The sequence below is a fragment of the Calidris pugnax genome, unplaced genomic scaffold (genome assembly GCF_001431845.1).
Source record: "Calidris pugnax isolate Ruff unplaced genomic scaffold, ASM143184v1 scaffold167, whole genome shotgun sequence".
Taxonomy (NCBI): domain Eukaryota; kingdom Metazoa; phylum Chordata; class Aves; order Charadriiformes; family Scolopacidae; genus Calidris; species Calidris pugnax.
Genome location: NW_015091045.1, coordinates 2261025 through 2278558, shown reverse-complemented (window position 1 = coordinate 2278558; position 17534 = coordinate 2261025). Strand labels below are relative to the sequence as shown.

General features: G+C 56.1%; 1 protein-coding gene across 1 annotated transcript in view; it reads right to left on the bottom strand.

Moving 5' to 3' along the window:
- SCN4A (sodium channel, voltage gated, type IV alpha subunit) overlaps positions 1 to 17534 on the bottom strand; it is a 50661-nt gene that overhangs the window by 10712 nt on the left and 22415 nt on the right. Inside the window, exons 12-18 of the mRNA XM_014956557.1 lie at positions 17198 to 17321; positions 16266 to 16504; positions 13070 to 13243; positions 12403 to 12759; positions 6044 to 6472; positions 1283 to 1412; positions 821 to 975 (exon numbers count right to left, since the gene is read on the bottom strand). Coding sequence (XP_014812043.1) covers positions 821 to 975; positions 1283 to 1412; positions 6044 to 6472; positions 12403 to 12759; positions 13070 to 13243; positions 16266 to 16504; positions 17198 to 17321 — 1608 coding nt within the window. The remainder of the gene's footprint in view (positions 1 to 820; positions 976 to 1282; positions 1413 to 6043; positions 6473 to 12402; positions 12760 to 13069; positions 13244 to 16265; positions 16505 to 17197; positions 17322 to 17534) is intronic.

Here is a 17534-nt window from a genome sequence, read left to right as displayed (position 1 = left end):
GGGATGTAAGACACAAACAATCAGAGGTAGGGGCATGGTGGCCAGGTGTTGCACAGCTGTTTTAGCACAGCTTTCGATTCCGGCACTGGCTACAACCTCAGACATCCCCAAACTGCACTTCAGAGAGTGATGCAGACACAGAGAACATGTCTGAAAACCAGTTCAGTCCCTCTGTCACCCTTCCTTCTCTCTTTCTCCCCTCCGCCAAACCTGCAGAGAAGTTGGTCTCCCCATTAGCTCTGTGCTAATTAGCAGCTGAGTAATACCCAGGGCAAACATTCCAAGAGGGCACACAGCTTTTTAATGAGGGTGATTTAAATGGACACCTGGGTTCTGGAAGGGTCAGAGGCTGGGAGTGCTGAGCAGCAAAATAATAACCATGAATTGTTTGAGAAGCACCTCCCGACAGCCAGTTATGGAGGCAGAGGAATGAGGAACCATCCGCATAAAGCTGAATAGATGGTGTGGATAGTTCATGGTTGACACCGAGAGCAGGACAGGAGGCTGTAGCAGGTTGCATCCATGGACTACAGCCCATGTTGGGGGGCTGTACAGGGGTGACTGTACCAATGCAGGGCTCTTGGAGGGCAAGGGGAGGAGGTTTAGATCCCTTTTCAAGGCTGCACATGGGGCAGACCTGAGCCAAATGGGGTTTTATGTCAAACATCTGCCCACAGCTGTGTTATTTTGCACAGAAAATAACCAGGCGATGCCCAGAGCCTCCGGTGCTGCTTCCTGGGCTCTGCCCATGTTCCTGGGCTACCACCAAGCTGGGGAGCTGCTGCAGAGCAAATGGGACAGGGCAAAAGGTGGGACCTACCAGCGCCCCACTGCTGAGGAGGATCATGAAGACGATGAAGGTCTCAAACCAGTCGTGCTCCACGATGCGGAAGCAGGTTTTCCGGAGGTTCCACCACACCTTCCCTCTGTCACTGGTGATGTCCACGTAGAGGCAGGGAAACCTCTTCACGCAGGCTGGGGATGGGACAAAGAGCTGTGAGTTACCTCCTGGCCAGGGTGTTTCCACCAACATGACACTATTTGTGCTTTTATTGTCTTTTCAAACCCTCCTGGGTGAGGGTTGGAGCAGGATCCTGCTGGGTTTGAGGGTGTGCGTGCAAGAGGGGAGCCCCACAGGGACCCTGGTGGTACAGGAGAATTTGGAGTTTGGGCTGAGCTAAGTGAGCCTGGGGGTCTTCTGTTGCAAGAATTGGTTGGTAACAGCCCCTCCATACCCACCTCCCCCTCTCCACAGGTTCCCCTGCCCTGCTCGGTCCCTCACCTTCGGTGAAGCACTCCTCAGGCTCGTTGCTGTCCTCAGCCTCTTCTGCCACCTCCTCCTCCACCGGCGCCGGGGGCTTGTAATCCACGGTGCTGCACACGGATGATGCGTTGTCATTGGGGAGGGGAATCTGCAAAGGGAGAGGAGGATTCAGGCTGGGATGCCCTGTGGAAGGGATGCTCCTGGGCTGCGGGTGCCTCCAGCCACCCTCCAGCTCCTCCTGCCCCCACCGTGCGACCCAGCTGGTGGGACCCTCTCCCTTGAAGGTTGCTCTGAGTCCCTTTCCTAGGAAAATGCAGCCCAAAGCGAAGCTGTTGAACTCTCCAGGGCTATAAACCATGAAGGATTTTTGGTACAAGAGCTTGCACAAGCTTGGCTTTTCATCCAGGTTCAGAGGAGTAAAAGGTCCCTTGATCCCAGCCTTCCTCCCAGCACAGCAAGTACATCTCCTGTCCACTTGTACCATCACCTCAGGCTGAATTTCTCACCTCCTCCTTCTCCTCCACATGCACCTGACTAAGAAATTCTCTGCCAAACGCCCTTTGGTAGAAGGAGACCTGCAGAAAGCTGGGTGGCCACCATGGCACGTCTCTCAATTCCTGCTGGCTTGGTTTGTGCTGAAGGGCTTTTAGGCTGAGGTTCACCCAAGTTCAAAACCTGCATCCCAAATATCTCTCACCGGCTCCATCCCGCGCCACAGCTCGGCTTGGCCGGCTTCCCAGACACCACTCAGCGAGGCCCGGAGGGGCTGATAACGAGAGAAAAACTTGGCAAGGCACTGGGATTTTTTGCCTCCAGCCACCCTCCAGCTCCTCCTGCCCCCACCGTGCGACCCAGCTGGTGGGACCCCCTCCCTTGAAGGTTGCTCTGAGTCCCTTTCCTAGGAAAACGCAGCCCAAAGCGAAGCTGTTGAACTCTCCAGGGCTACAAACCATGAAGGATTTTTGGTACAAGAGCTTGCACAAGCTGGCTTTTCATCCAGGTTCAGAGGAGCAAAAGGTCCCCTGGTCCCAGCCTTCCTCCCAGCACAGTGAGTCCATCTCCTGTCCACTTGTACCATCACCTCAGGCTGAATTTCTCACCTCCTCCTTCTCCTCCACATGCACCTGACTAAGAAATTCTCTGCCAAACGCCCTTTGGTAGAAGGAGACCTGCAGAAAGCTGGGTGGCCACCATGGCACGTCTCTCAATTCCTGCTGGCTTGGTTTGTGCCAAAGGGCTTTTAGGCTGAGGTTCACCCAAGTTCAAAACCTGCATCCCAAATATCTCTCACCGGCTCCATCCCGCGCCACAGCTCGGCTTGGCCGGCTTCCCAGACACCACTCAGCGAGGCCCGGAGGGGCTGATAACGAGAGAAAAACTTGGCAAGGCACTGGGATTTTTTTCCTCCACCTTTTTTTTTTTTTGGCTTTCTGAGAAGACCTTCTGCAACACTTGAGGAAAGAGCAGATCTCCAGAGCTGCCTGTCCCACCTGGGAACCTGAAGATCTTGGGTGGACATCCCCAATGCAGGATGGTGCTGGCTTTGCATGAGGAGGAGATTATCCTTCCCCATGGTTTCTAGTGCTTTTTGGTAGTGAATAAAGCAGCTATTGTGTCCTCCAATAAGCCAGGGAAGGCCCAGTGGGGTAATTTGAAGGACTGTCATTGCCTGCAGCTTCAGAGGTCACATCCACGTCAGTAGGAGAGGATATTTCTTTGGGGGACCCTTGTAGCCTGGCTACTGCATGCTGGGGACACACAGGGCATTGCCTTGAGGAGCAGGACACAGCAGGAGCAGTGGCACAAGCTGTTGGCCGATGGCTCTGCAGGAGCAGAGGGGCCACCCTCCTCTGGGGCTCGGAGGGGGGAACAGGAGGGACAGGGGGATTAGGAGGCCTCGGCATGGAGCCAGGCAAGCTGTGACCCCGGGGAAGGACACACGGAAACCATCTGTCTCCAGGACAAGAGTTGCAAAGGCACGAGGTGGGGATGAACCAGCCCAGCTGGGCTGGAGATCACAGCAAAGGTGCCCAGGGCAGGTCCTCTGGAGGTAGGGACAGTGATAACTGTGCTGGTCCCACTGCATGGTCCCCAAACCCCATCTGTGGGGGCTCCTGAGCCCCACACATCTTACTACCAGCAGGTTTGCAGGGCAATTCCCGTCACACAGCTGGAACGGCACCTCCTGGATGGGTGTTTCCACCCAAATCCAGGGCTTTCCCCATCCTTGCCAGTCCCAGCCACTGGCATTCAGGTGCTGCACACCCAGACTCACCCTGTGACCCCCAGATTCACAGCACTTGATGACACTCCAGGGGTGTGCAGAGCCCAGAGCATCTCAGGAGACATCGCCCTGCCTGGCAGCGTGGGGGTCTGAGTCAGAAAGCCCCCAGGAAGAGATCTGAGTCACAGTATGAACTCTTCTCTCAGCCGTGGCACACCAGCCCTGCCGTCCCTGTCACCTCCTCGCTGCTTCACGAGGCAAAACATAAATCAACCGTAAGACACACAAGTGCTCGAGGAGAGCGGCCACGCTGCTGCCTTCACCCTGCTGCTGTCCTTCCACCCAGAAAAAATGACTTTGCCTCAAAAAGGAGCTGCTCTGGGAGGGGGAGAGCATTTATGAGCTGCCCATCTGGAGAAAAAACCCCAGTTTGCAACTGTCACCGGTGGCCCGTGTCCCCGTCACGAGGTGGTGTGTCGGGCTCTGGCTCCATCTGGAGCTAATTGAGGGCATGTGAGCAGCAATCTTCACCAAGGAGCAGCTCAGAGCCCCCACCAATTAGTGCCTGATCTCTAATTATCATTTCACCCCATGACCTGTTTGGGCAGGGGCTGGGCTGTTAATGCACCTTCCCCGCTTCGGACCTTGGTCAACACTTAGCCACCAAACCCAGCTGTGATGGTGGGGTGAACTGGTATGTAGTGGTGGAGAGATGCTGTTTGCCCCCTGATTGAGCCGAGCAGCCAGGGATGGCTCTCAAAATCTGAGCTCCCTGGAGGGTGTTGGAGCAGGTGCCACTAGATGTCAGCTAAACACAGCCCCATGGTTGCTGGAGCCACGTCGGGACATGTCCCATAGTCACGTGCTGAGGTTTTCCCCCATCCATCAGGAAGCACATCGTGGTGGTGGGGAACTGAGGTCCATGGGGACCCCAACAGACCAGGCTGGATGTGTCCCCCCATGGTGGCCAGGTTGGCATTAGCACCTAAGTCCAGGTTGGAGGGGGCTTGGAGCAACCTGGTGTGGTGGGAGGTGTCCCTGCCTGTGGTCACCTCTGTGCAGTGCGACTGCATGCCCCGTGTGCTACGGCATGGCCTGGGTGTACTCGGGATTAGTGCTACTGGACTGGACTTGTAGTAGGAAAAAATTTTGGGAAAAATGCCAACTCTCAGCCCTCCTGCTGGCAACGCTCGGGGGAACGACAACAGCAACTGCCCTCGCCCCTTCCCTCCACCAAGGTGCTCCAGGCAAGCTTGTCCCTGCTGAGCACAGCAAGCAGCAGGGTTCCAACAGGTGACAGCCACAATCACACCTGCCATCTTCCCAGCTGCTGAAAACACACAATTTTCCCCATTAAAAACAAAAAATGAATAGATAATTAAGATCGTCCCCTCTTCTTGCACTGTGCCCTGAGCGCAGCCGGGTCCCTGTCACTGCGCGGAGCTGCAAGGAGCCAGCAGATGGGGAGGGAATGGGGGTGGCTTTGGGGTTTTGGGGGTCCTGGTTCATTTTCCAGCCCTGCACTGGGGTCCCTGGGCAATCACGGCCTGGGACTTGGCAGCAGTTGTGATGGCATCCAAACTGCACCCCTACCCTCCGCCCCAGCACGTCATCCCCAGCAGGACCAGCTGGGACAGAGCATCCCAAAGGCTCCCCAGCTCCTGAGCAGGGAGCCATCGATAAAAAACCACATTTGCCATCAATAGTGATGATAAATCCCAGGGTCAGAGCTGTTCTGTTATTCATACAAACCCCCTTTCCAGGTTGCTGCAGTTGCTCCTCTCCACCACAGCATCCCCGCTGCCCTGCATCTCCCCAGCACCTCGGGATAAAAAACCACATTTGCCATCAATAGTGATGATAAATCCCAGGGTCAGAGCTGTTCCAGGTTGCTGCAGTTGCTCCTCTCCACCACAGCATCCCCGCTGCCCTGCACCTCAAGGTGACCACGTTGTGATCAGTAATTTCCCCCCAGACCATCACCTTCCCTTCTGTGCCCGCTCAGGTCTTCCTGAGTTTCTTCTCTCGCTCTTCCCTGGAGCACCAAGGTGATGGGTGTCCCACGAGCCCTGACAGTCCTCCCCGGGCCTCGACACTGCAGTGCCAACGTCAGCTGTCTCGTCAGCTTTGGATCCAAAATGGACTACTTCATGTTCACTTGTGCTAAGCTCCTCATAGCCCGCCCCCCCCGCCCCCGATGATTCTTTCTGAGGCATTAGCAGTGGATCCAATGTTAGTGCCATCAGCAGATTTCCTGGCATCAATTTCCTCTGGAACATCTTTAACCCCCAACTGAGCGCTTTGACCCTCGCACCAACCCTGTGGTGCCCCCTTGGCACTAGCAAGAACCCCATAGACTGACCCAAACAAGGGCAAACCCCTGCTTGGACCCTGTCCCCACCCCCATCTCCAGCTTACACTGGGAAATGCCAGGTTGAAAAACACCAAGTCTGGCCCACCGTGCATTGTGGAAAAGCTAGAAGTAACCAAACCCAGCATCTTTCTTGGGTCAGTCCCAGTTTTTGGGTTGAAACCCTTCCACCCTCCTTTCTTACCTTGATGTCCTCAGCTTCAGACTGGGTGCTCGTCTCCTCATAGAGGTCAGACTCCTCCGAGGCGATGGGGACTTGCACCGTCAGGTTGGGGTTGTTAATGAAATTCATGTGGTCCAGTTCATCCATGAAAAAATGCTCTTTGCCAGCGACTCCGTCCAAGTACTCCAACTTGATCTCCTGGCCAGTGTCCATGTGGTTTAACACAGAGTTGTCCCTCTTGCTGTGCTCTTGCTCTTCCTCCGGGGCCACCTTCTTCCCCTTCCACAGCCTGTGGAGCAGCGTCAGCAGAGATGCCTTTGCAAAGTCGATCCCCCTGGTGATCCTGCCAATAGCAATCTGCAAATTGTTCATCTCTCCATCGTCGTCGGACGCCGCCAGGCTATCGGCGCTGAAGGAGCTCAGCAGCAAAGCTAAGAACAGGTTCAGGACCTGCAGAGGACAAAAACAAATAGCAGCGCTGATGTGTGGCATGAACATCATCCCTGTAGGCATGGACCAGTCATGGCGATGGAGAAGACACCTTCATTGAGCATGTCATAGGACTCCCTCCTCCCGTTGCCTAGCTCTGGGGACTGCAGAGATGTCAACACTATCTCCTGAAGGACACAGACATGGTCCTCCTCACTCCTCCCTGGGCTGTGATCCCCTCAGTGTCACCTCCAGCTGCTTGGGTCCTGCTGATACATTTGCAAGCAATGTCAGTCATCACTACAGCCCCTCTCAAGCCACCTCCCGTGTGGGTCCATCAACATGTCTCCTGGAGCTCTTGGCCTGGCTGGTCCCTATGTGGGACTTCTCAAGCCTATGGTGCTTCTACCCACCACCCACAGGGATGCAACTCAGCTCCATTCCTTCTCTTCCCAGGGAGAAACCTCCTGCTTATTGTCCTCCCAGCTGCAACTCATCCTCTCATCTTTTCTGGCCTCAACTGTGCAGAGAGGTTCTGAAGGTCTCCAACACCCCGGAGCCATGTAGGATCCTCAGTCACAGCCATAACCTCATCCCTTTCTACCAGAGACTGCTTTGTTCCATGGAAAGTGGTATATTGTTACAGCACAGGTCAGCTCATAGCATCACAGAATGGTTTGGGTTGGACCTTAGAGCTCATCCAGTGCCACCCCCTGCCCTGGGCAGGGACACCTCCCACCACACCAGGTTGCTCCAAGCCCCCTCCAACCTGCCCTTGAACCCCTCCAGGGATGGGGCAGCCACAGCTTCTCTGGCCCCCACCAAACAAGTTCTTCCCCACATCTCAGCTCCATCTCCCCTCTTTCAGGGTCAAACCCTTCCCCCTCCTCCTAGGGCTCCCCTCCCTCATCAACAGTCCCTCCCCAGCTTTCCTGGAGCCTGGAGCCCCTTGAGTGACTGGAAGGGGCTCCAAGGTCTCCCTGGACCCTTCTCTTCTCCAGGCTGAACCCCCCCAACTCTTTCAGCCCCCCCTCCCAGCAGAGGGGCTCCAGCCCTCCCAGCATCTCTGTGGCCTCCTCTGGCCCCGCTCCAACAGCTCCATGTCCTTCCTGTGCTGAGGACTCCAGAGCTGGACACAGTGCTCCAGGTGGGGTCTTTCCAGAGCAGAGCAGAGGATCAGAATCACCTCCCTGGACCTGCTGGCCACGCTGCTGGAGGGATGCAGCCCAGGATGTGGATGAAAGTGCTCTATCTAGCTCCAAACAGGGGCTCTCTTCTGCTTCCCCCAGGTGTCTCTTGCCTCCCTGGCCCTGCTGGCCACGCTGCTGGAGGGATGCACCCCAGGCTGTGGATGAAAGTGCTCTATGTAGCTCCAAACACGGACTCTCTTCTGCTTCCCCCAGGTGGCTCTTGTTTCACCATGCCCAAAACGTGACTGGAGCCCACCGTGGCCTCGCCTGGCACGGGTGGACTCACTACGTGCCAGGAACCTGGAGCAGCTCACGAGAAGAGGAGCGGGATGGGTTCTCCGGGGGGTTTGGGAGCACCCGGCCACGCTGTGTGCGGAGCGGCCGATGGGCCAAGCCCACAGCTGTTGGTGTTTGTGCCTTTTTGTGCCAGCAGCGCATCTGAGACGGGAATTAGCTGCTATTCAAGGTCACTGCTGTTTTCACATGGCTCATGCCATATGACTTAAACCGCATCTTTAAATAAATCCCTACTATCCCACCAGTTTAATACTTAACGTTAAGTACCAATTACAGCTAATAGTTGCTGTTGGCTCCGGCTTTTTTGGACAGGAGTCCGTTACCTTGTCACCCGACTGACTTCCTCCCTTTTCCCTTAATAACCCCAAAGGAAATGCTCAAAGTGTCATTAACAGCAAAGGACAACCCGCCGCCGTCTTATTCCTGGGCAGAGGAAGTGGGGAGAAACACACACCTCCCTGCGGCCGGGATGCTCCGGAGGCTGCACGGCTTCAGCACTCGGAAATACCGGAGACACGGCCAGGAGAGCCTGGCAGAGGGGATGAAGAGGGCAGAGATGGCTTTGGAGGTGGTCATGCACCATATTTCTCTACTTAGCTTTAAAGGAACCCTGTGCAGCAGCACAGGACACAGCAGGAGCTGCAGGACACAGCAGGAGCTGCAGAGTGTGCCCAGAAAACTGGGGTGCAATCTCAAGGAGGGTTGCACCTCCGGGAGGACTGCCTCTGACCCCACCAGCTCAAAATCCTGATGCCCTCATATCATCCCCAGGAAAGTCTCCTGGATGGGCTGTCCAGCTCCAAAAACTGGCTCTGCAAGAGGAAAAGTCTGCAGAACCCCTTTTGGGGAGGATCTCCAGGGAGATTCCCAGTCTCTGAGTCCCTCTTCAGACTGTCCTGGAGATGCTCCTGCCACTTATGGGTGATTTTCAGCCTGGTTCAGCTGAAATGAAGGTGGTTCCCCCTTGTCAGATAGCATTCCAAGCCATTACTGACTGCTGGGTGATGGACAGCCCTGGGGCAGGGGGGTGACACGGAGCTGCTCCCCACCATCAGTTGTCACCCAGCACAGACCCCAGGAGACCCCAGGTCTCTGCAGCCAGCCCAGCTCTCCATGCTGCTATGGGGGGTGGGGGTGGGGAAAGTTCCAAGCCCCAAAAACCTGGTGTGAGCCAGGGAAACCAAGCAGCACCCAACTCCTGGCTTTCTACCCTCAAAGAAGGACACTCCAAGCTGTCCTACCCCTGACCCAAGCCATGGAGGGGTCTGGGTTTCCCCCTGGGGGCTTCTTTCACCCCACTGGAGGGCTGTGCCAGCCCGGGGCTGGAGCAGCCACCCGAGAGGCGTCAGCAACTCCCCGGGCAGATAGTTTTTCAAAGCAAATTCCAAAGGGCTTACACAACCCCCGGCAAGTAATAGGAGCGATTCGGCAAGCCGCCGCGCTTCCCTCCCCTGCCTCCCTCCTTAAGAAGGGCCCACGCAGCCTGGAAAACAAGCTTCAAAGCCTCCAGCGAGAGGGTTACCAAGTTTAGAAAGGATTTCACGCTCGCCTGGAACTTGCAGACCTGCAGCGCGGGCAGCGAGCAGCTCGGGTTAGCGGGGAGGGCAAGGGGCAGGGAGGGAGGGTGATGGTGACCAGGGGGTCACCAGGACCTGGGGGAAGGAGCCGTGGGCTGCAGAGGGGTCGTGCATCCCTGGGATGCCACCTGGACCGTGGGGAGGATTGGGGATGTTGGGGGTCTGCTCCCAAAAGCACCCAGGAGCAAAGGGCCAGCCCTGGGGCCAGCTGGATATAATGCTGTCTCCATCCCTCATCGCAGAAGAGTAGGAGATGGGGAAGGAAAGCCTGAAAAGCCACACGAAGAAAGGACAGCTCGAAGATGAGTTCTCTTTTGCCCCAGAGTTGCTCCTGTATCTGCCACAAGACCGTTGTTAAATTTTCCCTGCCTCAGTTTCCCCCTCTGTTCCTTCCTGATCTGGTTTCTGCTGAAAGTCCTTCAGAAATTGCTTCTTACCCTGCTTCACACAGAGCTGAGCACACAGCACATCCCCACTAGGGCTCCAGGAGGGCCTTGGCCTGTGCTTCTATACAGGTCCAACAAGACCATGCCTACAGGCATAGCCCGGTAGATGAGCTGAGATGGACAGCATTGGCCAGAGAGTGAGGGACAGAGGTGTCCCCACCCCATAACACCCTCCATCCTCACTCCCCACCCTTCACTGAGGGTCCACCCCAGCTCCAAGACTCACCACGAGGTTCCCGATGACCATGACCATCATGAAGACAATGAGGCACATGGTCTGGCCGGCCACCTCCATGCAGTCCCACATGGTCTCGATCCACTCCCCACAGAGGATGCGGAAGACGATGAGGAAGGAGTGGAAGAAGTCGTTCATGTGCCAGCGGGGCAGCGTGCAGTCGAGGGAGATCTTGCACACGCATTCTACGTAGCTCTTCCCAAAGAGCTGCATCCCCACCACAGCAAAGATGAAGACGATGATGGCCAGCACCAGCGTGAGGTTCCCCAGGGCACCCACCGAGTTACCGATGATCTTGATGAGCATGTTGAGGGTGGGCCAGGACTTGGCGAGCTTGAAAACCCTCATCTGCAAGGAGCAAGGAAACAAGGCATTGGTTTGCCTGGGGCTTTCATTGCCACAAGGTGTCAGCAAGGCAGCGAAGCTGGGATTAGACCTTCGTGTGGCAGTTTTATTAAGGCAGGAGAGATTAAACACCCAACTGTTTTGCAAAGAGCACAGATTCCGACTTTCCTAAATATTTAGCTCGACTGTCAGTGTTGTCTTTAACAGGGAACAAGTTGGTGATGACCATAAAGGAGACTGAGCGAGCCATTCTCCACCCTGGTGGCATCCAAAACCCCCCGGCCCAGCTCATCCCCATTGCAATCTCAAGGAGGGTTGCACCTCCGGGAGGACTGCCTCTGACCCCACCAGCTCAAAATCCTGATGCCCTCATATCATCCCCAGGAAAGTCTCCTGGATGGGCTGTCCAGCTCCAAAAACTGGCTCTGCAAGAGGAAAAGTCTGCAGAACTCCTTTTGGGGAGGATCTCCAGGGAGATTCCCAGTCTCTGAGTCCCTCTTCAGACTGTCCTGGAGATGCTCCTGCCACTTATGGGTGATTTTCAGCCTGGTTCAGCTGAAATGAAGGTGGTTCCCCCTTGTCAGATAGCATTCCAAGCCATTACTGACTGCTGGGTGATGGACAGCCCTGGGGCAGGGGGGTGACACGGAGCTGCTCCCCACCATCAGTTGTCACCCAGCACAGACCCCAGGAGACCCCAGGTCTCTGCAGCCAGCCCAGCTCTCCATGCTGCTATGGGGGGTGGGGGTGGGGAAAGTTCCAAGCCCCAAAAACCTGGTGTGAGCCAGGGAAACCAAGCAGCACCCAACTCCTGGCTTTCTACCCTCAAAGAAGGACACTCCAAGCTGTCCTACCCCTGACCCAAGCCATGGAGGGGTCTGGGTTTCCCCCTGGGGGCTTCTTTCACCCCACTGGAGGGCTGTGCCAGCCCGGGGCTGGAGCAGCCACCCGAGAGGCGTCAGCAACTCCCCGGGCAGATAGTTTTTCAAAGCAAATTCCAAAGGGCTTACACAACCCCCGGCAAGTAATAGGAGCGATTCGGCAAGCCGCCGCGCTTCCCTCCCCTGCCTCCCTCCTTAAGAAGGGCCCACGCAGCCTGGAAAACAAGCTTCAAAGCCTCCAGCGAGAGGGTTACCAAGTTTAGAAAGGATTTCACGCTCGCCTGGAACTTGCAGACCTGCAGCGCGGGCAGCGAGCAGCTCGGGTTAGCGGGGAGGGCAAGGGGCAGGGAGGGAGGGTGATGGTGACCAGGGGGTCACCAGGACCTGGGGGAAGGAGCCGTGGGCTGCAGAGGGGTCGTGCATCCCTGGGATGCCACCTGGACCGTGGGGAGGATTGGGGATGTTGGGGGTCTGCTCCCAAAAGCACCCAGGAGCAAAAGGCCAGCCCTGGGGCCAGCTGGATATAATGCTGTCTCCATCCCTCATCACAGGAGAGTAGGAGATGGGGAAGGAAAGCCTGAAAAGCCACGTGAAGAAAGGACAGCTCAAAGATGAGTTCTCTTTTGCCCCAGAGTTGCTCCTGTATCTGCCACAAGACCGTTGTTAAATTTTCCCTGCCTCAGTTTCCCCCTCTGTTCCTTCCTGATCTGGTTTCTGCTGAAAGTCCTTCAGAAATTGCTTCTTACCCTGCTTCACACAGAGCTGAGCACACAGCACATCCCCACTGGGTCTCCAGGAGGCCTTGGCCTGTGCTTCTATACAGCTCCAACAAGACCATGCCTACAGGCATAGCCCGGTAGATGAGCTGAGATGGACAGCATTGGCCAGAGAGTGAGGGACAGAGGTGTCCCCACCCCATAACACCCTCCATCCTCACTCCCCACCCTTCACTGAGGGTCCACCCCAGCTCCAAGACTCACCACGAGGTTCCCGATGACCATGACCATCATGAAGACAATGAGGCACATGGTCTGGCCGGCCACCTCCATGCAGTCCCACATGGTCTCGATCCACTCCCCGCAGAGGATGCGGAAGACGATGAGGAAGGAGTGGAAGAAGTCGTTCATGTGCCAGCGGGGCAGCGTGCAGTCGAGGGAGATCTTGCACACGCATTCTACGTAGCTCTTCCCAAAGAGCTGCATCCCCACCACAGCAAAGATGAAGACGATGATGGCCAGCACCAGCGTGAGGTTCCCCAGGGCACCCACCGAGTTACCGATGATCTTGATGAGCATGTTGAGGGTGGGCCAGGACTTGGCGAGCTTGAAAACCCTCATCTGCAAGGAGCAAGGAAACAAGGCATTGGTTTGCCTGGGGCTTTCATTGCCACAAGGTGTCAGCAAGGCAGCGAAGCTGGGATTAGACCTTCGTGTGGCAGTTTTATTAAGGCAGGAGAGATTAAACACCCAACTGTTTTGCAAAGAGCACAGATTCCGACTTTCCTAAATATTTAGCTCGACTGTCAGTGTTGTCTTTAACAGGGAACAAGTTGGTGATGACCATAAAGGAGGCTGAACGAGCCATTCTCCACCCTGGTGGCAAATGCATCCAAAACCCCCCAGCCCAGCTCATCCCCACGGCACGTACCAAGCGGAAGGAGCGGAGCACGGAGAGCCCTTGCACGTTGGCCAGGCCCAACTCCACCAGGCTGAGAGTGACGATGAAGCTGTCAAAGATATTCCAGCCCTGCTGGAAATACTCGTAGGGGTCCAAGGCAATGAGCTTCAGGACCATCTCCGCTGTGAAGATCCCTGTAAAGACCTGTGGGAAACAGCAACCCATCAGCTTGCTTGAAAGCCAGTGCTTGGTATGGGGCAGGCAGCACCTCTCCTGTTTTGGGGTACTTCCAAAGTGTTTCATCCCAGTGGGTCCAGCCCTGGTTGAGAAGGAGCTCCCCAGTGTGGGTTGTGGAGCCAGACTGGGCATACTGTCCAGTTGGACTGGATCATCTCCAGAGCTCCCTTCCAACCCCAAACCTTCTGTGATTCTGTGATCCCAGGGGATGCTCCTCAACATCCCTCTTTGCGTTTAATCCCACAAACGTCCCTTTTCTCCTTCCCTGCTCTCTTCAGTGCCTGCAGCAAGATGGGCAGCACACACTGATGCCTTCATCTCGGGCGCAGGCAGGTGATGCTGGGGGAGACCGTGGCTCAGTGGGAGCTGCTTCTCCAGACCAATTGCTACCAGAGAGACTTGGCAAAGGTGCGTGTCGGCCGGCGGAAATTAAAAATAAAAGCCTCTTTGGCAAAGGGACCCCTTTCAAATGACTGCTGAATCACAGGGATTCCCAGCACCGGGAACTGGGCTGCTACTGGGATGCCCCTGCCCCTCCCCGAGCCCTGCGAAAGCTGATCCGGCTTTTACACATTATGCTTTTCCTGGGACCACAACGGCGGGGTCATTATCACATTACTCCGGAGTGGGATCAGCAATGTGGCAATTAGCATCCTTGATGTAATTTCCCGACACGGCGTGTGCAGGGGGGGCCCAGTGGCAAATTCCACCCTGGATGCGGATCGAGTCGGGATGCGCAGGTCCCTGCCTCCAACTGTGCAGAAAGGCTGCTGCACCAGCATCAGGGCTATGAAGATGATGAGGGGACCAGAACATCTCTCTGATGAGGGAAAGCTGAGGGACTTGGGTCTTTTTAGGTTGGAGAAACAAAGGCTGAGGGGGGATCTGATCAACACCTATAAATACTTCAAGGGTGCGTGTCAGGAGGATGGGGCTGGTCTTTTTTCAGTGGTGCCCAGGGACAGGACAAGAGGGAACGGGCACAAACTTGAACATAGGAAGTTCCATCTCAACATGAGGAGGAGCTTCTTTGCTGTGAGGGTGGCAGAGCCCTGGCAGAGGCTGCCCAGAGAGGTGGTGGAGTCTCCTTCTCTGGAGACATTCAAACCCACCTGGACACGTTCCTGTGGGACCTGCTCTGGGTGACCCTGCTCTGGCAGGGGGTTGGACTGGATGGTCTCCAGAGGTCCCTTCCAACCCCAAAACCTTCTGTGATTCTTTGATCCTGTGATCCCAGGGGATGCTCCTCAACATCCCCCTTTGCATTTAATCTCACAAATGTCCCTTTTCTGCTTCCCTGCTCTCTTCACTTACAGCCTGACCATCCTTCTGCCTGCAGCAGGCACTGATGCCTTCATCTCGGGCACAGGCAGGTGATGCTGGGGGAGACCGTAGCTCAGTGGGAGCTTCTTCTCCTGCTCCCATCCCTTCCTGGCCCTTCCCCAGCAAATCACCCCCATCCCCACCGGCACCGGGGCGTACAGGCAGCCAGAAGCTGCTGCTGGCCTGAAAGGAACAGCTTGGAGCCGTCTTTGCAGCCTGACCATGCTTCGAGCAACAGCCAATTAATCCCCTTGTATTTCCTGAATGAAACCAGAGACAAAGCAGCTATGTGCCCAGCGTCATCCTGCCCGCCCGGGGCTCGGGCACCGGCATGTGTCACTCCGTGCTCCGGGCACAGAGAGGCTCCGGCAGGCGTTGGAGCAGGGCAAAGGCAGCAGGAAAGGAGACAGTGAGCTCTTCCCACCCTTCAGCTGCATTTCCCAAAACCACCCAAGAGCCTCCTGGACCTGTCCCACCAGCAGGTTGCACCCAGCTGGAAGCCCTTTACCCAGAGCTCCAAGCAGGACCAGCCACAGCTGGTTGCTCGATATGCCCACGAAATCGGAACAGCCTGGATTTGCAGTGATTTCACTGGGAAAAGTCCTGATTATTATTATTTTTCACTGCTGCCTCCTGCTGCACGGGGACCTGTTTGGTCCCAGCGTCTGAATGGCCCCTGCTCTGCCCTGTGGCCACCCAGCATCACTGGGGACACTGTGGGGTGTCCAGGGCCGGCAGCAGCTCGTGCCTGACCCTGTGGAAGATGGTTCAGGAGAGCTCTGCAAGGTCATGGCCACATTGTCAAAGACAAGATGCACCAGATGAGACAGAAGCTGCAGCAGAAGGTGGAGCAGGGGGTGATACATCCCACCAACATATCACTTCCCTTGATCTGAGCTGTCCTGGAGCCCGACCCACCTCAGGGATGCTGGGACAACACCCCCCTCTACCCCCAGCCTGAGGACTTTCACAGCAGCTGGGAGGTGTTTCCAGGCAAGTATAGCATCACAAAACCTGACCCTGTGGAAGATGGTTCAGGAGAGCTTTGCAAGGTCATGACCACATTGTCAAAGACAAGATGCACCAGCTGAGACAGAAGCTGCAGCAGAAGGTGGAACAGGGGGTGATACATCCCACCAACATATCAATTCCCTTGATCTGAGCTGTCCTGGAGCCCGACCCACCTCAGGGATGCTGGGACAACACCCCCCTCTACCCCCAGCCTGAGGACTTTCACAGCAGCTGGGAGGTGTTTCCAGGCAAGTATAGCATCACAAAACGGTTTGGGTTGGAAGGGAACTCAAAGCCCCCCCAGTGCCACCCCCTGCCCTGGGCAGGGACACCTCCCACCACACCAGGTTGCTCCAAGCAACCCCTCCTTGAACCCCTCCAGGGATGGGGCAACCACAGCTTCTCTGGCCAACCTGGGCCAGGCTCTCACCACCCTCACACCAAACAAGTTCTTCCCCACAGCTCACCTCAATCTCCCCTCTTCCATTTGAAGCAATCAATCACCCCTCCTCCTATCTCTACATGCCCTTGTAAAAAAATCCTTATCCAGCTTTCTGGTAACATGATGGCAGCAGAGGGGAGGTGCCCACCAAGGTGGATGGTGTGGCTGCTGTTGCTCAAAATAGGGAAGGACGCGACGTCCGTAGCTACTTACCAGGTTTCCCACGGTCAGCACATTCTCGAACTCCTCTGTCATGGGGTAATGCTCCATGGCCATGAAGACTGTGTTAAGCACAATGCAGATAGTGATGCCCAAGTCCACAAAGGGATCCATCACCACCATCTTGACAAATTCCTTCAGCTTCACCCACAGAGGACAGCAGTTCCAGACCAGGAAAGTGTGGGCAAATTTGTACCACCAGGGTGGGCACTTCTGGTGAGCTTCCTCCAGCTCTGAGGGCAGGAAGGAAAAAAAGACATCAGCGCAGGCTTCTCCTGTCTTCCCCTGAGCGGGCCAAGTGCTAACCCCCTAGAAGGGACCTCTCCTGAGGTCCTGAACAAGCCTTAGACCATTTATGAGTTTCATATGGGGGCTAAAAGGAGGAGTCTTCCCATGTCCAGACAGTGATATTGCAGACCTTACCCTCCAACCCAGAGGGGGAAGGAAAGGCAGATCATTGAGGGAACTGTGGGTCCAAACCTGCTCTCAGCACCCAGGCAGGATTTGAGGTGTCCCTCCCACGCTGAGATGGCAGGGGCACCCAAGGGAACTGCCCTGGTGTGGCTGGATGGCTCAGTGCCCACCCCCAGGGAGGTCAGGGCTGAGGAGCCTGTTATTGCTGAGCCCATGGTCGTTTTTGCTGAAGTTGAGACAACGGCTCTTGGGAAGCCACTCAACAGCTCTTGATTGACTCTGGGATGACTCTAGGAGGATGCTGGGATGAAAAGCCTTGCTCGAGCATCACTGCAGTGCCCTGACCACAACTGGGGGCCCCAGGTCCAGAGTCACCCCTCACACAGGGCTGGAGATGTGGGACAGGCACTTGTCACTGGTGTGTGCAGAGCACCCCAAGACCTCCAACACACAACATTGGGTCTAAACCAGCCAGCACACACAGCCCTCGCCCAGGCTGGAGGAGGATGTACCTTCCACAGCGTTGGAGATGACACTGATGGCGCTCCCCACCCTCTTCTCGAGGCCTGGCCCATCTTGGTTGCCCACGGTGAGGTGGTTGGGGTCTGATTTTTCTGGCTCATTGGTTGGGTTGAACTAGAAGGAGAGGAGGCCACAGGGGGTGAATGTAGAGCAGGGTATTTAATGCACTTAAAGATAGAGCAGGCAAATAAAAAAGGGGGCATGGTCTGGAGAGACCTTGGGGTGCAACACGGGAGCTGCAGGTGGGCTGCAGAAAGGCTTGTAGGACCTGACCCACAAGCTGGTCACAAGCCTGTCCCTCCACTGGGGTTTGCTGGGGTGGGCACC